We start from the raw sequence: 23,256 nt of genomic DNA, 5'->3' as shown, positions 1-23,256 counted from the left end.
CCACCGCAGTGGTTTTACCATGCAAAAGGAAACAAAAGCATAGAGACGCGCAAGACAAATGGAAACGCTGCCCTTGCTGGCCATCCGTTTGTTGATTTTTATAAGCACAAGCAGCCTCGTTTCGCGTATCAAGCGCCCATTTCATTTCATCAGGACGTAAAATAAAAGGAAAGCAAGTTACAGAAGATCAAGCTGCGATCAGAGCTGTTATGACAGTGAAAAGATTTTGCTAAGCTTTGTACTTCTTAAAATATATATTTTTAAATATATTAAAATAATTTTTCCGACACTAAATTAAAATAATAAAAAAACCACTAAAACATAATATTAATTAGTCAAAAATACTTTTAAAAAACACTTACAAAACAAATCCAAACTGTTCCCTTAGCTACGAACCACTTTCTATGTACCAAAGTCGGATATTTTTTTAGAGTGGCAACCTAAAGCCATCGCAGGTTGTCATTCATTCTATACATTTACAAGCTAAGCTACACCGAGACGGGTTCTGAAGACTAGATCATACACTAGATCTGCGAGCAATCAGTAGCTCTTGGCGACGACCGAAGCTTGGAAGAAAATCCCATAGTTCAAGGACCAGTGGGACTAGAGGAGGATCATCCATCTTCTTTGTATATCGGAGCTATAACCGTAAACTTTTACAAGGTATATATATACCTAGGCTCAAGTAGTATATGATCGATATAATAGCGCTCTAACAATAGGAAATAACTAGGGGCCAGGGACCTCTAGCAGTTCAATCAGCCCCCCTCGCTAAATTTAAATAGCAACTTCCATTCAGAAAACTAAAGAAAAGCTTATTGATTGTGGAAATAACCATCCCCACCAACCACCGATCACCTAAAACGGGAATTCACAAGGTATACATGACCGATCAGCAAAGCTTCCTGCAATTTCAAGCCAAACTACATGGAGATTTTCCATATACGACCCTTATGGCAAACGCTGGGAGATCAAATCATCATCGCAAATAAACTAACATTGATATGAACATCTACCCACTACATGTCATATTATCCCAAGCAGAATTTCCATTCCTACGTATCACCTCTATTATAAATATACACAACTACTCTTGCAGTGTTGTCCAGCGACTATTGAGCATCTTTGCACTCGATATCATCATTGCATGAGCTCCTCTCAACCATGGTTATTCCCTGCAACAACACAAGCAGTCACAGTTTTTATCAATTTTCAATCATCAACAAACACACACACGAGGCTGGAATCCCCTGCTGCTAATTCAGCAGGGAGATGTTACCTCTAGAAGCAGTCCTACTTTTCTGACTTTTATCATGCGACACAGATGGAACTTTTGACACCATTAAGGAGCTTTGTAGCCCTTCTAACAGCTGTGAACAACAAAGATCAACAAGGCCTTAAGACGTTAATCTGCTTGAAAAACAATTGCCAAGAAAAGGATAATAAAAACAGAAGGTTCTCCATGTCAAAAAGTAATGACCAATATCAATTTGAACTGCTCCAAAGAAGATCCCAAGAAAATGGCTACGAAAAACCCAACAAATGACCTAAAGGACTTCAAAATTCTCTTTTGAAATTCACCCTCCCAGGACTATTTATACAATTAACAGGAATAGGCAAGTGGTCCAACTTGCACCAGCGATATTTAGGGGAAAATTGTAATGAGAAAAGATTGTCTTCAAATTGTTTGCATCCACAATTCCTCAATTTTCATTCATTACCCATCTTTGACTGAATGAAAAAGCATTCACTGGACAGATACAAAGTATAGAAACATGTCTTTCTGAAAGAGATGCTCCAAAAACCTTTGGACATTGCTGATGAGCTAGAATATGCTAGGTTGAGTAGAAATCAGTGTATCAACATGGGTATTGTCAAAAGGAAGCTGGATTTTCTACAGACCTACTGGCCCCTAAAAACGGGGATGAGGAAGAAACTAGGCTGCTTTGTATGGGTGAGAAAAGGCAAGCTACCAAATAAAAAAAGATTTGATGCAATAAACTAAAGTGCATACTATTACATCAAATGCTTCAAAAACAACAAAGGCCATTACCATCCTCACAGAAGCAGGTCCAGGGAGGAGACTAACACAAGGTATGAATTCAGAGCTCTAAGAACTTACTCTTGATGTAGGCTGAATTTTACGATTAGACCTTCGTGGCTCTGAGGCATCAGAGGTTGATTTTGAAGAGTCTCCATTGAAAACTTTGTCCTCTTCAATTCTACCCAACTTTCCACCAGCAGGAGCAAGTTTTCCTTTACTTACCCGTTGAGGTTTAGCATTTGATGTGGAAGTTTTCTTAGAGGAAAGTGTACCTGAAGGAAGAGGAAAGGAAGAAAATATTGGACCCTCTGTTGCTCCCACGGAGCTAGATAAGGGCTGAAAGTCAGTCAAGTTACGTTTTTCGGATGTATTTTCAACATGGCTTATAGAAGCCTTGGTCTTTGCAACATGATCTGTAACAGCACCATCATTGGAAGCAGAAACTGTAGTTGTCAATGAGTTGTCCTTCTGAGTAATTGTTCTACCAGAAACATTCTGTGGCTTTCCTGACTTGAAAACCTTGGGCTTCGATGCCGCTGTTCGGTTTGCGTTTGATTCGGTTCTTAAAGTATTCTTCCATCCACGGGATCCTGATCCCCGAGGCATCAAATATTTAGCAAACTTTACTGAATCATTTGTGTCGTTGTTTTTGCTGCTCTGATCTGCAACATAATGCTTGCTCACTTCCATAAACTTTCTTTTTTTCCCAGGCTTTGGTACACCAAAGATCACTTTTGATCCTTCCTTCTGCAAGCCAGTCCGTGCCATTCTGAGCACGTCAGGTTTATTACCATCTTTGGTACTCTTACCAATATTGAACATTTTTTCATGAGCAGCTAAATCCAATAAAGTTGGCTCATCAGGTTTATTAGTTTCCACAGAATCAAAACCTTTTGACAACTTATCATTCCCTTTGGTGTCCACTGCAGGGCTCCGCACCCTTAGTCGTTTTTCCTGTGGAGTATCACCCTGAAACATCAAATCTGTAAGTCAGTGCAAGCAAGAAAGTTTAAGGTCAATACACAGTGAAATATCAAATTAATGCACCTTGTTGGTAGAATGAGAGCCCACTCTTGAACCGGACCATTCAATCCATTCCCCATTTTCCCATAGGAGAGAAGGCCGAAGATGCCATGCTCTAACAACAGATGTTTCTCCTTGAACTGCAAGCAGAGTGACATAGATTCATAAATGAAATGTTACCTCTATATCCAATAACCGAAAAGCATGCAACCATGTGATTATTCATTCAACTACAGCAACCAATTGTACATGCCTGGAAATTGGACTGTTAGTGTGGTGCCATCTTTCTTGCTCCTTTCAATGACCACTCCTTCCCACCAGCTGAAGAATATCTCACACATATCAAAATGGAAAATACAGAGTAGCATGATATATAAATTGCCAAACCACGGTTGCAGCAGTTTAAAGTATACAGGAGAACAGAAGAATGGTATAATTGTAAGAATAACTGCTTTAAAACGCATCAATTACAGGCCCTCACAGCACAAAGGATGGGAAAAAAATTCATTAGATTGAATTATGCTTAGAAGGCAATGGAAGAGAGCACGGGCAACCCTTACAAAAGACAAGGCATGAACTCCCTTTTCAACACTGCAATATTCTCTTCCAAAGTTTATGGGAGAACTCCTAAAGCCATCGCAGGTTGTCATCCAGTCTATACATTTACAAGCTAAGCTACACTGAGACAGGTTCTGAAGACTAGATCATGTTTGGGAGAACTTGCTATCCTAATATAGCCCTGCTGAAAAGTATCCTTTTTTCTTTATCCCCCCTGAAAGGGAGATGTTTCAAGATAAAACAAAGACTTTCATATTTTGCTATTTCTAATATATATAAAGCTGGAAGTTTAAAGTGGAGTAAATATTAGTAAAAGATTTATTTGAATTGATTGAAGAGGTTATAATCACATGATAAAATAGCACCTGGGTGTAGATAGGATTCAAAACTTAGTTATTCACCTATCAGAATTGCATCCAGTTGTCAGTTATTCTCTATATTTTACCCCAGCAATTTTGTACCAGAAACATAAATGGATTTTTTTTTTTACATATATTTGAAAATTCCTGTTAAATGTTGGTGTCACACTACAGCTGTGTAGTATAGAAACATAGTAACATACCTATCTTGTATCCATGCATCCACTCTATCACCAACAGACCAAATATGGTCCACCGTGGCAGCTCGTCGCCTCTTCCTTGTTCCTTCTAATTGCACAGCAGTAATAGGGCGAGCTATTCGTATTTTTGGCGCTCTCTCCCCTTCACCTTTAAGTGTCACCCACTCCTTTAGCTTCTCTGAGCCTGCAGACAATCAAAACAATAAAATATGATCAATTGATGTGCATGTGTGGGTGCAAAAATACTAATGCTACAAGTATTCCCTTTTCTTTCAACAAGCTAGCTACTTGAGGAGACTCCTGAGAGAATCACTGCTAGTGGCTGTGATGAGCAAGATGCCAATAATAGAATTCAACAAGGAAAATCTCTCTGACCACAAGGTTATGTATGTATGGGAGATCAGCAAAGCCCGTGTGATGCTGTTGAACATGACACTACTAAAGATTCTATCTTCTAGGTCAAAATCACCCACATTTCAGTACTCCTGGACCTCCCAGGCATGTTCATCATAGTTCATACAGATCACAAATTAAAACAACCACACAGGTAAGAACATTTACAGAATTATCTCCATAGATACAGATATTAAGGCAACTGCGCATATGTCAGCAGTTGGGGCAACACATCATACAAGCCACATCTGGCATTCTTCCAGCTATCATATATTCATAAAAAGCACATGAAGCAAAAAGAAATTGAGCACAAAGATTCTCCAAGTTTTCTGCATTCAGAACTATCTACTGATTCCTAATACATATATTGACAATAAACACAATGACTCACCTTCAACTGATGAAAGATTAGTATAACTCACATATGCGCTCCCATCCTTTAAATCCACGACATTGGCAGAGAACCAGGCTGCTTTAAATCCATTCCCATCTTTGAAAACCTAGGAAAGCAAAAAACACTGATGAGTTAACAAGGACCAAAGGCAAACAAACTTCGATGAAACATAAAAAGGAACACAAAATTATCAAACTTTATATATTAAGATATACAATTCCAATAATGGAACCTAAGAAAAGTTGGTGATTCCAAACCTCTACAAGGGACCCCTCCTTGATGCTATTAAAGTTTTCTATAGTTCCCAAAGATCTCGAACCATTCTCAGATTCAGACACCTTGTAGCCCTTTTGTCCTTTAACATCCTTTGCAGCAGCTGCACCAGAACTCAAGAAACCATCTTCCAATCTCACATGGTCCTCAGTGGACCCCTCAGTTGCAGCGTGTGGTCCTTCTCCAACTCTATCTATGTTAAGAGTTTTTCTACCTATAGCATTTGATTTAGAGATCAGTTCATTATTTATTTTGGCTACTTTCCAATAGCCCTCTGGACCCACAGCTACTAGCTCATTCAGTGGCAAAGGATTGCCCATAGCAACTATCTTCCCAGCTTGGGACACAGCTTCTGCAGCCAGCTCCGCAGCTTTAACAATAGCATCCATATTTTCAGCTCGTTTTGCAGCAGCGGAAGCAACTTCAACTCTCCGTCTAGCAGCCTCCCTTGCCACAATAAGGATTGAACTGGAACTGTTTGTCCCATCATCACCCTTCAGGATGGAAGCAGGAGTAGCCTTTCCCAAATTCTTCATGCCATCAGAAACAGAAATTGTATTGTCTTGACTGGGATTGCTGTAACCACCAGAACTTACTGCTTCATCAGCCAACAGTTTAGCTTGCAATGCAGCACTAGATGCAACTTTGGCAGCTGCCGCTGCTGCTTTTGCAACAGCAGCAGCTGCTGCTATCGCAACAGCTGCAGAAGCTAGTTTGGTTTCAATATCTGGTGATAACCCAGAATTTCTCTGCTTATCTAACTGATTCCACATTTCCAGGCTGTGACTAACAGCAGCAGCAGCAAGAGTAGCAGCATCCTCTGCCTGCATTCTCGCAGCCTTCACTTTATCAAGGGTTTCCTCTGACAAAATATTCCTCTGTTCTGCATTCTGATTCCCGTTTCTGATATCAGTAGGTGTAGAAGATACAGAAGTCACAAATTTCTCTGTAGGGGCTTTAGAAACAAAGATGATAGGGGTTGTAATGGCAACAGAATTAGACGGATGACTGGAAACAACAGGAGCAGAAACTGATTCTGTTCGAAGGTGAGGAGGCAAAATATTCTGGCCTGGACTCTCAGAAACTGAGTTCTTTTTTCTTTTCCTAGGTTTGGGATCAGCAGGAGGTTGACTGGAAGACACTGCAACCTTTTTTGCATCTGGAACAGGAAAAGTCCCAGTAAAAACACTGGTGGAAGCCCCACTCTGAGCTACAGGACCAGGAGAAACATGCTTTGCACCAGAGATAATTGGCACGGATAAGTCTTTCACAGGTGTCAATTGAACTGGTTCTGTGATAGGCAATTGCGCAGAAAAATGACCACTTGTGTCAAGTGCAGGTGTTTGCGGAGATGTAGCCCAGGGACCACAAAACGGTGCCTGAGATATCCAAGGGTTACCAGCAAAATTTCTCATCTGTGGAGTTTGATGAGGATGCATAGGAGAAAGTGCCCGCTGATGATCCATAATGGGACCCCTTGGCATGCTGCTTGATTGAAATGTGTCGCCAGCTGGGGTAGCTATACTCCAGAGCGGTGAAGAAAGGGGTAGCATGGGGTTCACAATTGTTGGAGTACCCTTGCTGGATCGACCAATAGGTGAAGAGATTACTTTACTTTGAACAGTACTCTGTCTAATTGCTTGATCAGGAGCTCTGACACCTGCAGATCTCATTTGTGTCACACTTGTAAATCAACCAAATCTAAAGCAAGATTAGACAGCTTAAAATCAGAGACACACCAGGACGCGACTGCAAAGGGGTTTCTGGAGTAGTGAGATTAGGTTTTTGACCATGAAGCCGTTCTATAGAAGAGCGTAGAGCATTCTCCCATGTGCTTTTACCACCATCTACCAGGACATTGTCAAAGTGAATGTGTTTCTCTTTTAATGTTGAGAAGTATCACAAAACAAGGAAAAGTGCCACTAACCAGATCCTCCAAATGCTGATATCATATATGCTTCATCAGGAGCTGTTCCTTGTCTGTGACACAAACAAAATTTAAGTGAGATTTAGGTAAATCAAAATCATCAAATGGTAAGGGTTTTTTTTTTTTTGTTTGTAACATTCAAAAGGATCCTGCAAATTCAAAAGCCACCCATTAAATCCAATAACCAAATGAAAAACAGTTCAGAATATGTATTTTCTTTTTTCCTTTTCTTTCCTCTCTTTTGGGATGGGAGGAGTTAAGAGATCATGAACACCACCTAAGACATCCAAAAGCACCTGAATCACATCCTGAAATTAATCTTGCCAAATCAGCCCATATATGTGCCAAAATGCATTGGCACTAACAATATTACAATAACAAAATAGCAGGACCTACATCAAAGCGCCATAAACAAAGATCTGAGCACGCAATTGCACTTGTTGCAAGTCCGTGAAGGGTTGTTGAAACATCACAGATGGAGAAGCAGACGAATTCAGATCTGGAAGGCTTGAAGATGCATGAACAAATGGTTTCATAGTACTGGAATCCACATGACCATAGCGCTGCATCTCATTTGATTGCACATGTTGCAATATCCCAGAAGGGCTTGGGGAGACATTGTTTGTTTTTGCCCCCTTTTCTAGCCGCACAGAAGCGGTACCTTTAATAGGATTTCCCTTTCTCGCACTTTCCTTTTCCATGGCCTTACCAGATGATCGTCTTGTTTTACGCTCAGAAGTACCTTTAGAACCACTACGCACAATAGCTACATCAGACACCTTTGGACTTCCATGAGGAAGATCTTGGGCAAGCTTGGGATCTATTTGGACTAAACCAGATGATGGAGAAGCATTCAAAATCTTCAAAGAGAAGCAAAAGAGGAAAAGGCAAAGACAGAATAAATTGATTAGGATCATAAAAGGTATTTGTCAATATAAGGTCAGATTATGATGGGGAGGTAATAAAGGATGTGCATATCAAAATTTTACCGGGTAGGCTTTAGTGGCTGGTTTGTTCAAAAAGGGCTGCCATTTATTGCCAACTTCTTTTTGAGGCATATTTGCCAGTGGACTGACCTCAAAGGTGAAGCTCCTTTCATCTTTGGATGCATCATTTTGTTTCGGATCCTGAGAACCAGACAAAGCTTTGCTGGCATTGCTATCAGCAACAGCAGTCTGCTGAACTGAACATTTTGCTCCATCCTTGTCACTTTCACTCTGAAAATCTCTGGCGGCTCTGATGACGGTAGGGGAACCACTGGCTACTTTGCCAACATCAGCACAACTTCCACAATCTAGCAAACCATGTAAAATGAAGTTTAAAAGGTACAAAACTACAGGAACATTCATGAGTTTTTTTTATTTAATCAAATAAGAACCACGGACAAGGCTACCATGCAGTAATGGCAGATTAACAGTAAAACAACAAGGAATAAACAAATGGCTACCGTTTGTGCTAGGGACAGCAATCTTCCCATCACTATTATCTTCAGAGGCTATGGCAGCTTCATTTTCTTCCTGACCTTTCTGGTTAGTATCCTCTTGACACTCTTCCTTTTCTGAGGAGTTAGGTCCTAGCATCTCATTATTGTTTACAGTCGGTTCTGCATAATAAAAGACACAGAGAGGCAAAGCCATAATCATGGGAGTTCTTGTGAGAATGAAAAAGTTAGATTCATCAAATCAGGATACCCATATCAGGACAGCAAGATAGCAGGAAGGAACCTGAATGATAATTCACTCTTGTATGTACCAGTTATTGATAACCATTTATAAAAACAGAGTGTCAGCTGAAATAATTAGCCACAATGCCATATTCAAATTAAAACAAAAGGCATGGCATCTAGCTTCATAAACATCCAAAAGATATAGCAAACTACATGATCTGAATTTGCATATCCGCACACATATTGGGGAGTACAATGAGCTGTGAATAAAATAGAACCTAAGAGTCATGTTCTAATATGCTTATTATCTAAGTTGCTATAGCTCACCTGAAACTTTTGATGATTCCTTTTCATCATTTTCTTTTACCAACACTTCAACATCATCTCCCTTGTTTGCAGTTGAATCACAAAGAACTGGACACACATTCATTTCCTTTGTGCTCTTCAGGCTGACCTTATCAATTACTTCTGAATGAGGTCCTTCTGTTTTACTAGCATCCACCATTAATAGAGATTGTTCAGCTGACTCGCATAATATCTGTCCTGCAGCACCAGAAGAAGCACCTTTTTTGGATTCAGAACCAGGATCCAATCCAGCTATCACTTGACAAGAGGTCTTCAGACCTGATAAACTGGCCTCCACAGAAATCTTGTCTGCGGTTTCTTTCTCTTTATCTAAGGGACTAAACCCCATCTCACTTAAAAGTGACATTTTGACATCTTTGTGACCAATAACTGCATCTACATTAGTGACATCACCAGAAGGTGCTGGAACACCATCCATTGTAGCAAAGGTTACCATGTTAGCATGTTTGCAGCTACTATCTGATGCTGCAACAGAGAGAAACAAATATTTTAGCAAAAAAATAAATTATGCCAGCTTAATGCAATATTCCAAGGAATAACATTTCACCATTTACCCAAATTGTTGTCAGAAGCAGCATCTGATTGCAATGTCAAAGCTATGAAATTGTTTTCAGTGCTAACATTGCCAGAAGGAAGCTCTATTGTGTCCTTTCCCTCAGCAGAAACCATAGACTTCCCACATATTTGTGATGATTCAGCAAGGAAAGAGGATGAAACATGGGCCACTTCTCCAACAACTTCAGCTGAACAGCACATCATAACTAAACTAGAAACACCACCTGTGTCGCTGCTGCTAGTTCCACCAACTTTCACTTTAGCAGGCTCACAGTCTTCAGCAGACAGGAGAGATCCCTCACACTTATTAGATAGGTTCTTGTTATCCAATTGGGAACCATTTGAGTCATCAATTTCATGCCTCTTAAAAGTAGTATTATCTTCAACAGCCATCACTGATCCCCCAACTGTATCCACTTCGGACTGATCACTAGTCACTAAGTCTTCTGGGAAGCTAGAATGCCCCTTCGATATTTTGCAAGAAGGTTCCCCCAAATTACTCGAGTTAGTTTCAGTGATGCTTGCTTCTTCCATAGATTCCACTGCATCTGAACAAGGATTCTCATCCTCCATTTGGCCCTCTTGACTTAATACTTGTCCCTTTTTCTGATTCTCACCAGTGTCTGTTTCCACAAAATCTTTACTATCATCAGAAGTGTTATTTATATCATCTGGGCCATCTTTTTCATTCAATTCAATATTTCCTGTAGTGTTATTTTGCACAGAGGAACCATCCTGCATCCCTGAAGCAGGAACTTTCTGTGGCCTATCATTTGAAGATCCATTCACGACATTATCGATTTCCCTTTGAGTAACATGATTAGATTTACTATCAATGGACAGACTCCCTTCAATAACAGGTTGCCTGACCTCTACACTAATAGCAGATAGGTCAACTAAAGGTCCCAAACCACTATCAGCAGATGCTTCACCTTTATGATCCTGAGAACTATCATCAAGAGGCTGCTGCTGTCCAACATCATTATCCAACACAGAAAAATCTTCCACATCCTCGCCTGGCAGAAACTTAGCCTGTAAATTTGCGGTATCTTCCACTTTAGGAGATGTATCATTATCCTGTTTCAAGATGGGCTCCATGTGCTTTAGTATGCAACCCAGTTCATCACAGGCATCTGACTCCTTAGTATTAGTTTGTATAGGAGTATTATCTTCCTGGCCAACAGATTTTAATAACATTTCAACAGATTCTGAGGAAGTAGCTTCAGACCAGACATTGTTGCGTCTTGATAGAGAACAAGACTCTGCTGCACTTGAACTAAACTGTATCCCACTGGTACCACGAGAGAAATCTTCAATCCACTGGTTGTCCTCGTTACTTTCGATGCCAAGAAAAACCTCAGTCTCAACCAAACTATCAAACCTTAAAGATCCATTAAGACTGTCATCAAAATCAAACCTGGGAAGAGCATATGGCTGTAAAACAGAAGGAAATTTGTTGCTTCCTTCACCAGCTAAATGAAGATTGTGGTTTTGAAAATCATTTTCATCATAATCCATGGGTGTGTCCCTAAAACAGTGCGACCGAGAAGAAATCAGTCAGGTGCAATTACAGATGTCCAAAGATCACATGTCCAAGTTATAAAAACATCATGCTATATATCAGGATAGAAAGAAATACAACAATTAAAGAATACCAAATTTGAAATGTAATCTTACATAGAAAAATGGATGCAACATCAGGACACACAAGCCCAGAATTTTTATAATTAATAGTTATGACTTAATAGTTAACCCAACATCACATGTTGCTCTCCAAAAATTTAGCAGAAAGTGTAAACTAACAATGCCCGCCACTGCTACATCACTATTAACAAGCTTTCAATTAATCATGCTACTTCCTTATGTGGGGCGATTCCTCTGGTATGCCTCGTAGTAATGCTAACTAGCACCTCACAGCCAATGCATTGTCATGGTTATATGGTAGAGGTTGATAGTGATGCAAATAAGGGTAAGGGGCCTAGGAATTAGCATTATTGTTGATGTCATCATGTAAAAAAGTGCAGAAGGACAATGAAAGTACTATTTCAACAGCTTATATAGTTAGTAAACAAAGAGGTTTTTGGTCTTTAACTGTCTTACTAGGCGCTATTACACCCAGATCCCATGAAACTGTAAATAAAAAATTACAGATGAAAACAATATTGAAAGTATGCTATTCAATATTATCTCATCATAAAGCAGTGTCATATAACTTTGTCTTACTGTTTTTGATTGATTAATAAAACAGAAATCCAAATTTGAATACATATAACTTTGTTATTCAGAGAGACAAGATAATTTCAAGAGAAATTGTTCTCACATTATAAACAAAAATGATGGATTTTGTTTTTTAATTCTTCAAAGAAAACTTGCTTAGAAATAAACTTGGGAAGATTTTTCATGACAAACTTTAACTTATTGGACACAGTAAGGATATTTGTGCCATGAGAGATAAATAAAAAACTATGTAGTTGTCTTGAAAAACAAGTTTAATAAGGACATTTTAAAACGAATTTGGCGGTTTCTCTCATACAGTTGGAAAATGATAGTGATTCACATTTTCAGCAACACTGAAGATCATGGGCTGTACAGTGAATAATGAATAGATGAAGAAAATGTAAATTAATAATCTCATCAATCCAATTTAGATTTGCTCACAAGTGGAAAAAGTAAGAATAAAGTAGCAGACCATTCTCAACATTTATGACAGAAATGCATCAATTAAGTTGAAGTAAACTATCCAAACAAATCAAACTGGAAAAGACAAATGACACTAATAAGAAAATTGGGACCAAGGATGTTGTGCTGTATGCGTAATTTGGGGTGATTGACTCGGTCATTTTTTTTGGTTCAACAGACAGGAGTGTCCTCGGCCATCGAACCAAATAAAAACATAATGGACCAAACCAATTACCCAAAACTACAACATCTACAGTAAAATTGCCTATCTTACATGGCGATGCAGGTAGACAAGAAAAAACAGCTGTGAAGGAACAAAAAAAACCCATCAACTTTGCATATCCTTCAAATATATACGCGTACTTTTGTGCATATGTCACCTGAACTTTAATAACAAGTTAAGCCCCCAAAAAATAAAATTCTTATGAATTTAAAACATGTTAAATCTCCACTCCAGATCAACAGCTAAAAGAAACTTCTTTTCGTCTCTAAATCAATATAATTAAACTGATGAATGCAGCTAAATCCCTCAAAACCCTAGTTCAAGCCTTTGATAACTTTAACAATATATAATTAACAACTTCTTTGTACTAATCACCAATTATTCATAAACCAAAAACAAAAAGACCAAGTCTTTTAAACTTTCAAAATTGTTAGCAACAAAACAAAAAAAGTCTCTAACCTTATCTGCTTGTAATATTAGCAAGGAAAAAAAAAGTAGGAAATGAAGAGTACCAGAGCAAGTCTAGAGACGCTACCTCCCTCCATTCGGTGACGAAACCCTGGCCGTCTACTCTTCCCCAATCGTACGCTCATCTAATTTCTCCAACAAAACCCCTACGGAACTAATTAACTTCCTCTTCCAAACTTCAAAAACCTAATTAAACTCACGTAAAGCAACAGAAGCACAGAATTAATAGTTGCCGGAGATTGAATAACACACCAGAATCTTGAATTTTCCGGTAGATCGAGTTAGGGTTCCGGTTAATTGAAAGACGATAGGTCTCCGTAAGAGAAAGAGTACGAGTGATATTATTTTTTGTGTGTTTTTGTCACGAAAGGAAATGAAATGCTGTTTAACTCGTTTGGTTTGGTTTGATGAGTGAGAGAGAGACACACAAGAAATAGGCGGCGGTGATGGGATTTGAGAATTTGAGTATAGGGCACGTGGAGTGCTTGCATGCGTCGGATGAAAGAATGAAGTGTAATATTAAAGGGCGCGATAGAATTGTGATAGGGGATTTTCACACCGTTGGTTTGTTGGAGGGATTTTGGTTCAATGGTGTTGATGAGTGCTGTGAGAAAGAAGGGTAACAGGTGGAGTATGAAATCTACCTGTTTGTTTCTTAATTTTAAAAATATTTTTAAAAAATTTAAATTTTTTATTTATTTTTTATTAATTTTAAATTAATATATTTTTAATATTTTAAAATTGTTTTAGTATATTAATATTAAAAAAATTATTTAAAAAATAAAAAAATATTATTAACATGAAAAATTATTTAAAAAATAATTATAATTATATTATCGAACAAGCTATGCAGATTTCGAAAAATCCGAAATTTATAATACTGGTTATCTTGGTGAGGAACACGTGCAAGGAGAGAGAGAGGGTCGGGCAGGGTCAGAGGAGTCCATGGCTAATGGCTATAATTAGGAGTTGGGAGATTTTGGGGATATCTTTATGAGCCGTTGGATTAGAATACTTTTTTTCTCAGGGTGACTGTTTAGATTTTCCTGGTCAGTATCACACTAGCTTCGTTGCCGGCGCTGGTGCGGCTTTGAAGCGTTTAATAGCAGTACAGTGAAATTGAAATTTTACACGAGAGAGTTAGATTTTTACGTTTTAAAAAAAATTAATATTTTTTTCTTCACATTAAAATTGGTTTTTTATATATTTTTAATATAATTTTTTTTAATAATTATTAGGCCAACTTAAGTATTTGAATGCTGCTAAATTAACTATATGCAATGATAACATTATATATCTTCGGTTCCCAAACATTAGAAAATCATCAGACAAGAAATATTAGAATTCTTGGTGGATAATGTTCTTTATACCCACTCTGTGAGCTTTGAGTTGTGAGGATGAAATAAAACTGCAAGGGATTTAGAAAAATGGTGACAGCATGTGGAAATTGAAGCAAGTAGAAGTTCTTGAAGTTAGTGCCCAACTCAAAGCCAAGCCAGCATCATCCTCTAAGTGCAGCTAGGTTAAGTTTCTCAGGATTCGTGATCCTCCTATCTCTCAACTCATCTTCACGTTCATAAGCTTAACAATTTTCAGATCTCTTTCAATATATTGCCACCACCTTTTTTAAGTATTATTAAAAATATAGGTGTTCAAAAAAACTAATTAACCAAGAAAATCAAGAGAACTAATAGAAAATTAATCAAGAAAACTGAACCGAGATAGAAATCTTATTAATGTTGCCGGGAAAATGCTCCCCTTGCATACACAGCGATTGATGAATGGCTTGTAGCATCGTGGTTGCATGAAGAAATACGCTTTTTTGGAGCCCATGTTGGAAGGAAAACAGATAGCTGTAATATTCTATCACTAAATTGCTTGTCCCGTATTTTACTAAACGTTGCTGGAATTTCTCTGATCTTCCCATTTTATTCTTGCCCGAGCTTTCCAACCTCGTACCTGTTATTATCAGATTATCACCATTTTTTTTGTTCAATATGTTCTTAGGACTTGTTGGGATTATTAGATGGGTAATATCTTTTAAGATCTGCTAGTTTATGACACTTTAATCAAATTTTATAATAAACCATCCTACTATTTATTATTTTTCTTATATATCTTTATTAATATAAGAATGAAATCAAATTTTATTATTAATAGCACTCTAATAGTAAGACTTATCTATTGTTGTGGTGTTTATTCTTGAATTTAATTTCATTTAATTAGATTGAATTTTCTCTCTTAAAACAATTATAAATAGATAAAAAAAAAAATGAACAATATTCTTATGATGAGGAAAATATTTTTCTATGCATATGTAAAGATGTAAAGAATATCTAAGAAAACAAACTAATTTGAACACGGTTTCCATTTTGTTAACGCAACATAACGTGGATATCACAGCTAGGCATCACCAATTAACAGCTCAACCCGGCACCGGCACCGGCACCGGCACTGGCTCATCTCATGAAACCATGGCGTTGAGCTCATTACAGGGAACAAGTGAAACTGTACTGCATCGGAGAAAATCTAAAACACTGGATTTTTGGACTACAAACTGATATCTAAAATACCCTGATGTACAAATGTGGATCACAGTTACTGATCATGTCCCTCCTTGCCGAGCCAAGCAAGGCTCGATTAATGGCTCATGATCATAAGGACACTGAAACTCCTCGTTAAGTTAGGCATCTAGAAAGAAGTTCATACCCAGCATGGCTTCTCTGTTAAGTCCTTCGAGAACACGTACCGGAACCTTGAACTGTAAGGTAACCACTCTACAGCCTGAGATGACTTTTTGTTTGATTTATGATCGATGCATTTCTGTATTGAATCATGGAGCTTATTGTCAACATTTTCAGCGACCCACTTGAGAAGATCATCCAAGTTGATTGAAGCTTCCTTAGCAAACCTTTCCAGCACCTTGGGTAAGAACACTTTTTTTGACTTCCTCACAACCACATTCGTTTCAAGAAACTCTCGTTTAGCGACTTCTAGTTCTTCTTTAACATTTGATGCTGTGTAGACTTTTAGCTGCAAAATGTGACAAGCAACAAGTCCTATCACTTGCTGTGATATATCAGTTGGCACGCAATGTGTTTTGCTAGATTATGCATGTGACTTCAAACCTCAGAAACGTCCCCATTGGTTGGCTAGATGCTAAGAAATTGAATAAATAAGTTTATTTAGGGTAGAAACTGAGTTCAAATAAAAACCTAGCTTTTCTGTAAGTAGATGTTTCAGTGGACAACATAGCTCTAATCATTATATTCACCTTTACTTCTTCCATTATTCTGGGAACATTTCTTCAACAGTTCAAATTTCGTATATAGGGTTTTTGCGTATAATTTTCTAGCTCATGCAGTCAGCCATGTTAGGCAGCATCGTTTAATAGTGCAAGTACGGGTATATAAACATCAGACCAAAAAACAAAAAGAAAACATGTGGAACAAAGCTGCATAAATGCTGCAAATTGAAAAGGAAAAGGCAATATTTGGGACACCATGAAAGAAACAGTTTGGATCAACCAATTTCAAAGCAGCATGTCAATTTCAATCTTGTAATTTATCCATTGCAACATAATGAATACTTGTAAAAGAAAAAAGTAATGCATGTGAGAAGTTACCGCGGGATCAGAAAAGGCACCGGTGCAGAGGGAAAAGCAGACCAGCGCTTGGGGATCTGATGGACCAAATCTGGAACTAATAAGTTGCCTTTCTTCACCAGATTTTTTCCGCAAGGCAGTGGAAAGAATGGTCTCAAACCACTGTAATCCATACAAAAGCAGATAAAAGAACCATGTTTAGGGGAATTCCATTGATCCAGATAAAAGAACCATGTATGGATAATGAATCAAGTAAAACTACCTCAAGGACCTATTAAATCAGAAGTAACTGATGGATTCTTAACGCTTACAAGAGAAAAGAATAAACTTCACTCTAATTGATCCTGAGCAGTAACCTAAGAATTTTTTCTTGATCAGATATGTGAGATTGAAAACTGAAAGCATGGCTTTTTGATAAGATGTGTGCAACCCAAAAAAGTGCAGCTGACTCTTAGGTTAAAAGTGTAAACAGGGCTTGTGGCAGAACAGCATGGTAAAGCCATTGGCATTCAAACAATGAACTGCAATCACCTTGCAGCCCTTCTAAAGAAGGAGAAGACTCAGGTGTAAATTCTCAAGATGCCTGTAAAAAGAATCAAGTCTAATGCAATATCAAAATGCAACTGCACATATTAAGAGGTTCTTTCGGTAATGACTATATGATGTCTTCAAACAGGAGAAAAAACCAACAGATTCCAGGTAAGAACTCTTAAACGATAGATATGGCGGACCAAGCAACACCAGGAAAGAGCTCATAGGCTTAAATATATTCAATTATTGACAATTCCTGACAGTGTTAGCCTAATCCATAGATTCTTCTAAATGATGAAAGCAAAGTGCTTACCCTTCCAACTCGGGGTGTACGGAGGCAAAATATTGACTGCTCTATGGAATTTGCACTAATGATATGGCCACCAATGTTGTAAGCAGCCTGCACTATACAGAAAAGCCCATCAATTTTCATTCCCCATAAAGAGCATACAACAATTTCAGAAAAAAGAAGAAGAAGAAGAACTGGGAGGAAGCCACAGAAACCATGTACAACCCTTCATAGTTTCTCTCCATGTCCTAAAGTAGAACTTTGGTACTTTGGTACATTCTCTCCAACAGGTTTAGATTAAAAGGACATGGTTTGACATTAAATTTCTGTGCACCCACAACTCGACAATGGATGCAAGAACACTGTCCACAAAAGAGATTTATAATTTCATAGACAATGGATGCAAGAACACTATCAGTCTATCAATTTGATTTCCGTCAATGGCCAATTGTACTTCGACATAAAACAAAAAAGTGCACTACCTTGTGAAACAAGGCTAGCCTCCTAAGAGAGCTGTGGGGAATTCCATATGCTAAATGTGCCTGGCAAAGAAAAAAGAACCTCTTACATAAAAAAAAATAATTAGATAGGTAATCCAGAACAAACAACCAGTCATCCGATTATTACATGCATAACAAGCGAATTATACACATTGATCCAAAATGCAGTTTTCGCACTGTTTTCCATCCGAGTCACTGTCACCCTTTCCAGTTGCTCCACTAGAGCTCTGAAATTGGAAAGATGAAAACAAAATTATAGCTTCACCCTATCACCTTGAGATAGAATCTACTTAAATGACATGAGGATAGAATAAAAAACAAATCCAAGTGTGCCCGTGGTCCTATCTAAATATATTGCACCAAGAACCAGATTCCACTCTGGGTACTGTAACATTGTAGTAGATGCATGCGTGCATTATGTGCATAATCCATATCCAAAATTTTTCAGAACTACATTCTATATGTGTCCGTCTTCTAACTCTAAAATTTTGTAGTTTCCAAGTATACATGCGAAAATACACAAAATACAGGGGAGAGGATGGGATGTTGCAAAAAATATCAATTTCAATAGGCAGAGATATACATACAGCATATAACACTTCATATTTTCTTGAGCACGTATAACCTAAATTTAATTTGGGGTTGCAAACACTGAAGCTTAAACAGAGTATCCAAGGTTCTTCCAATTCATCTTCTAATGGACACATTCACTTCTGGAGGAGGAAAGGGATAAATTGTTTACTTTGTTCTCCTTTTTCATAACTAGGAATTGAAAACTCACCTATAATTGTTGATGGCATAAGATGCACGAGAGAACTGACTTTTATCATTTGATATCCAAGATATTTCTACCATGGATTTGCAAGACCAATCTCGAACCTCTCCGATACCACGTCCGGGAAGTATAACATTTGTGGAAGACCTTGACAATAAAGGTGATCTGTTTTTTCCAGGAGCTACAGATTCTGCACTACAGAGCCAGTAATATACTGCAGCCATACACCTGACCATCTCTTCAGACAACTTGCTGGGGCACTGATAAAGATGATCTTTCAGAGTTTGCAGCACATAAGTTTTCTCTGCGGCTGGTACTCTCTCATGAACCTGGAAATAGTTGCAATGAAAAGGTTTAGAGTTTAGATAACAAATGGAATGACATGAAAAAACACAGTAACCTGGTTGCCTGAAGCACAGGAAACTTTTACAACTTATGCAGGAAGAGCAAATGAACCCCTTTATTTCATTTTTCTGATCATGAAAGATCACGTGGAATAGATCAAAGACCAGTAACCAGAACGGCAAAAAAAAAAAAAAAATAATATATATATATATATATATATATATATATATATATATATATATAGACAAGTAACGAAGGGAAAGGTTAGAGAGTAATCTATACAAATCAGATGTTCTAGTTGTGCTCCTCATGATATTGATGAACCGCTTATTTTATAAAGATCATTTCAGGGGAAGAAAAAACATTGAATAACTACACTTATGTATGTACTTGCACATACATATCTTACCTTAACCAGGTTGTAACAGTTCTTCTCAGAATGAATGTCACTTTTTCCATGGGATGATGGAGCATCACTGGCTTTAGGGGTTCTTTTCCCTGACTCAGCTGGTGAAACTAGAGCTTGCAAAGGTAGTAAAGGGAACTTTTTTGAGGAGCAGAAGGCACTTGAGATAACACTTGGGTGTTTCCTGGATGCATGCTTTATATGGGCAGGAGACGGCATGCCTGAGTTTTGCTTAGATGGTGCCCGGCTAACACAACTTTCAAAAACATTCCTGTAGATGGAGAGCATTTGCTGCTCACGGTTTGCAACCTCTTCTTCTAGTAACTCAATCTCTGCAATCAACTCTTTTGTCTGGCACTAACCAATAATTTGCAGGTCATTTCCAAGCTCACCGTGTCACAACTCGTGAATTTAATTGGACGAACATGAAGCAAATACATGTTGATCTAACCAACTTCGAGAATGCATGCATTTGATAGTCAAAGTATTGGAAAACAATGCATATGCTATCGAGTACGAAGCCTCAGAATGTACAAAAATGGAGCATCTCAAAACAATTAAACTATAACATATCCTGAACACTGAAATTGAAATGCACGACAGGTTTTGCTATGGTTGGATAGAAATCTTCTTCACACCTTGGTATAACTTCGTATTGTTTTTGCATCCATATGTTAATTAAAATATGAAATAACCGTTTGTCTTTGATATTAGTTGCTCCAAATTCAACTGAGTTGGGAATTCATCCTCTCAAAGATGAATTTACCTGAGTAGAAAAATGCCTATGACCAGGAGATAAAGTACTAGAAACTCGGCCCATTGATTTCTCGAGCACCATGCGAATAGATTTCTCCTGCTGCAATCGTAATTGCAGCTGCTCAATCTGCAAGCCAGTTTTGTGGATAAAACCAGATTCAAACTTACATATATAAAGGAAACAGACATCTAATCCAGTGCTTACATCTTTTTCCAAGGAGGCTCGGTGGTTAGAAGAACCATTTTTGTCGTTACAAATGGGGTAATCATGGAGAGGACTTTGTGTTCTATGAGCCCTTGTTGAAAGTGGCAACATCTGTTATATTCAGGGGAAAAACTGGTGGTAAGCTATCTCGTTGTATTTTCATTGGTTCTAAGCTTTGATCATCTAACAGGTTTAATTTCTCCGTAACTTGCAAGTAAAAACGATAACATGGGACTAAAACAAAACAAAATAAAAGTGCGAAAACTTTCAGTCTCACATGAATTTCATTCTGATCCTTCTTTAAGGAATGCAAAACTCGACCCCCTGAAATGACTGAGTTCCTTTCAGATGCACTGAAATGAAACGCCAGAAGGTCAAAAAGATGAATAAGATCATTGCATTATTCAATATATTGACCATATAAAATCACAACTGCATTGATTGCAGAAATCATTTTTGTGGTAAAGCTACCTATCATTCATAGGATCATGACGATAGTCCTATGTTTTTCATTTTAAAACCGCTGAGAGTTCAAAGGAAAACCAGAAACTGGAAAAACTATCAAGTAAAGACAAAGTGAAACAGCCTATCTTGATGTTGCCATCATATCAATCCCTTTCCAGTGCCTGAAAAAACTCATTGATTCTATCACTTACCTTCTTAGAGTTTATTGCGTGGCACATACAATTAGCCCTTACCACTAACAAAAACCTTCATAGCAATTAGCTCAAGCGAACTCCATTATTCCTAGTCCCTACAACAAGAGAATACATGTCTCCTTTTCCATCATTAATCAACTCTTAGATCCCAAAATTTCCATTCCATCTATGAAGTTGAACTTAAAATCTTCTTATTCATATCCGAACCCACCCCAAAATTCAAAAGATCATCTCCTTCCCCGAATTAAATTTACTGAGAAAAAAAAAAAAGAACACTAGGAATCTAAAGACAAGATCTTGCAATATACTTGCCAACTTAGAGTCAACATGTCATGGACAACAATGACTTACAACAAATACAAAGAAGCAAAAATAGTTAACTATATATATATATATATATATATATATATATATATATATATATAAACCATGCCTTTTAGAGCGCCTGTGTTGTACATGACTGCGCGGAGGTGGCCAAGAGCCTCCATTCTCTCTATTTTTAGCTCTTTCTCCATCCCCATCTACACTCAAACCATCCATTTCACTATTCCTCATAAACGCACCACAAAATGGATATTAAAATGTAACAAATATTGTAACTGAAATGGGAAGCAGGAGTTTGGAAAAATGTTTTAAAATGGGTATTTATGATTGTATAAAGATGAAACTTTGAATGCGGAAACTAAATAATACTAGTAGTACTATGCTCATCAAACAGTTACCACCACAAACAATTTGGGGACCATGAATATAGTTTTCTGCAACATAATTAAATTCAATCACTTTCTAGTTGTTGGGTGCATTTATTATGTGACTCTCTCTATATTTATTTCACCTGATCATCCTGTCTCTCACTGCCAACGACGTGCAGAGGACCGTTGAGAGAGGCGTGAAAAAGGAGGACGTATTGTATATTTTTTCTTTTTGAAATAGAACATGAGGTTGCGTCTTGGTGCTCTTATTTTTAAAATATTTTTTATTTAAAAAAATATTATTTTTCATCAATTTATTTTTTATATCAATACATCAAAACTATTTAAAAATATTAAAATAATTCATTTAAAAATAAATCAAATTTTAACAAAAAAAAAAAAAATCAAATTGAAACTAACTCCTAAACACTCACTTGATGTCTCAAAATAATAAGTATTGGTCTATTAGCCCATGATATGTCGCATGCCAAACTAAATTTTAAAAAATATAAAAGAGAAAAATAAAGAGTATGGAGATTTTTTTTAATGTTATTAATCCTGAGTAAGAAGATAAATCTTGAAATCCCTTAACTTAGATCTTTTTCTAGTGCGAGTTTCCAACAAAATTATATAAAAAAATTATTTTGATGTGAATTGGTTTATTTAATAGGTTCAAAGAAAATCTGAATCACCAGTTTTTATTTTTAAAATCTAATGTTGATGAAATAAAAAAAAATAAAAAATAATAAGGCCAAAAAAAAAAAAAGAACATTAGGTCGCATCAACTTTTGAAACCCGTAATCAAGGGTATTAGACTGGAAATGGAAATACCATACATAAAAAAAATATATATAATAGATGAAACTCAATCTCCCAATAAATTTAACATTGAATGATGAATTATCATTATTATTATCATTACAATTATCACTATTACTACTACTACTATCACAATTATTATCATAATCATTATTATTACTGTCATTATTTTTATTCTTATGATATTACTGTCATTATTTTTATTCTTATCACTATTGTTATTATTGTTGTTGTTGTTGTTGTTGTTGTTGTTACAACTACTACTATTATTATTCTAACAAATTGTTACTACTACTACTACTACTACTACTAATATTACTATTATCAATACAATTATTATAACTATTATTAGCATTATTACCACTACCACCACCATCACCAATATTATTATTATTATTATCATTTGATTATTACTAATATTACAAATTGTTTTATTATTATTATTAGCCCTATTAGGATTATTATTATACATCATCATCACCACCACCACCACCACTACTACTATTCACTATTATCATTACTATTAATAGCATCAATATCATTATCA

The 23,256-nt window shown here is 37.0% G+C and overlaps 2 protein-coding genes across 7 annotated transcripts; both read right to left on the bottom strand.

Moving 5' to 3' along the window:
* Window positions 1-772: 772 nt before the first annotated feature.
* On the bottom strand, window positions 773-13,539 carry LOC118039171 (protein SWOLLEN 1). 4 transcript variants are annotated; one of them, XM_035045789.2, is made up of 17 exons: window positions 13,173-13,539; window positions 9,758-11,286; window positions 9,165-9,668; window positions 8,619-8,774; window positions 8,161-8,465; window positions 7,568-8,031; window positions 7,172-7,224; window positions 6,984-7,091; window positions 5,229-6,904; window positions 4,969-5,077; window positions 4,188-4,368; window positions 3,321-3,388; window positions 3,092-3,207; window positions 2,401-3,013; window positions 2,123-2,316; window positions 1,280-1,370; window positions 773-1,175 (listed from the first exon to the last, which is right to left on the bottom strand). In XM_035045789.2, the coding sequence occupies exons 2-17, from the start codon at window positions 11,274-11,276 to the stop codon at window positions 1,159-1,161; spliced, it is 6,174 nt and encodes a 2,057-aa protein (XP_034901680.1). In that variant the 5' UTR covers window positions 11,277-11,286; window positions 13,173-13,539; the 3' UTR covers window positions 773-1,158. The 4 variants fall into 4 exon arrangements, with proteins under 4 accessions (XP_034901680.1, XP_034901674.1, XP_034901675.1 ...); XM_035045783.2 differs by having other exon boundaries at window positions 2,123-3,013; XM_035045784.2 differs by having other exon boundaries at window positions 2,123-3,013; window positions 13,196-13,539.
* Window positions 13,540-15,463: 1,924 nt separating this feature from the next.
* Window positions 15,464-21,927, bottom strand: LOC118039162 (uncharacterized). Of its 3 annotated transcripts, none has more exons than XM_035045775.2 (11): window positions 21,632-21,927; window positions 20,817-20,892; window positions 20,540-20,650; window positions 20,345-20,461; window positions 19,582-19,929; window positions 18,834-19,156; window positions 18,180-18,279; window positions 18,035-18,094; window positions 17,577-17,663; window positions 16,754-16,894; window positions 15,464-16,161 (listed from the first exon to the last, which is right to left on the bottom strand). In XM_035045775.2, exons 1-11 carry the CDS (start codon window positions 21,751-21,753, stop codon window positions 15,832-15,834), a joined length of 1,815 nt encoding a protein of 604 aa, XP_034901666.1. In that variant the 5' UTR covers window positions 21,754-21,927; the 3' UTR covers window positions 15,464-15,831. The 3 variants fall into 3 exon arrangements, with proteins under 3 accessions (XP_034901666.1, XP_034901665.1, XP_073266017.1); XM_035045774.2 differs by having other exon boundaries at window positions 19,582-19,935; window positions 21,632-21,926; XM_073409916.1 differs by lacking the exon at window positions 21,632-21,927 and adding an exon at window positions 21,196-21,600 and having other exon boundaries at window positions 19,582-19,935.
* Window positions 21,928-23,256: the final 1,329 nt, after the last annotated feature.

Source organism: Populus alba, chromosome 1 (genome assembly GCF_005239225.2).
Source record: "Populus alba chromosome 1, ASM523922v2, whole genome shotgun sequence".
Classification (NCBI taxonomy): domain Eukaryota; kingdom Viridiplantae; phylum Streptophyta; class Magnoliopsida; order Malpighiales; family Salicaceae; genus Populus; species Populus alba.
This window is presented reverse-complemented; position numbering and strand designations above follow the sequence as displayed.

Excerpts from the sequence above, each read along its gene's own strand:
- LOC118039171 (XM_035045783.2), bottom strand. The coding sequence starts at position 11,276 with ATGGATTATGATGAAAATGATTTTCAAAACCACAATCTTCATTTAGCT. Across the intron at positions 3,389-4,187 it reads GATGCATGGATACAAGATAG|CTGGTGGGAAGGAGTGGTCA; the intron begins GTATGTTACTAT and ends GATATTCTTCAG. Across the intron at positions 3,014-3,091 it reads GCTCTCATTCTACCAACAAG|GGTGATACTCCACAGGAAAA; the intron begins GTGCATTAATTT and ends TTGATGTTTCAG.
- LOC118039162 (XM_035045774.2), bottom strand. The coding sequence starts at position 21,753 with ATGAGGAATAGTGAAATGGATGGTTTGAGTGTAGATGGGGATGGAGAA. Across the intron at positions 20,462-20,539 it reads GAGCCTCCTTGGAAAAAGAT|ATTGAGCAGCTGCAATTACG; the intron begins GTAAGCACTGGA and ends ACTGGCTTGCAG. Across the intron at positions 16,162-16,753 it reads GTGCCTTTTCTGATCCCGCG|CTAAAAGTCTACACAGCATC; the intron begins GTAACTTCTCAC and ends CACATTTTGCAG.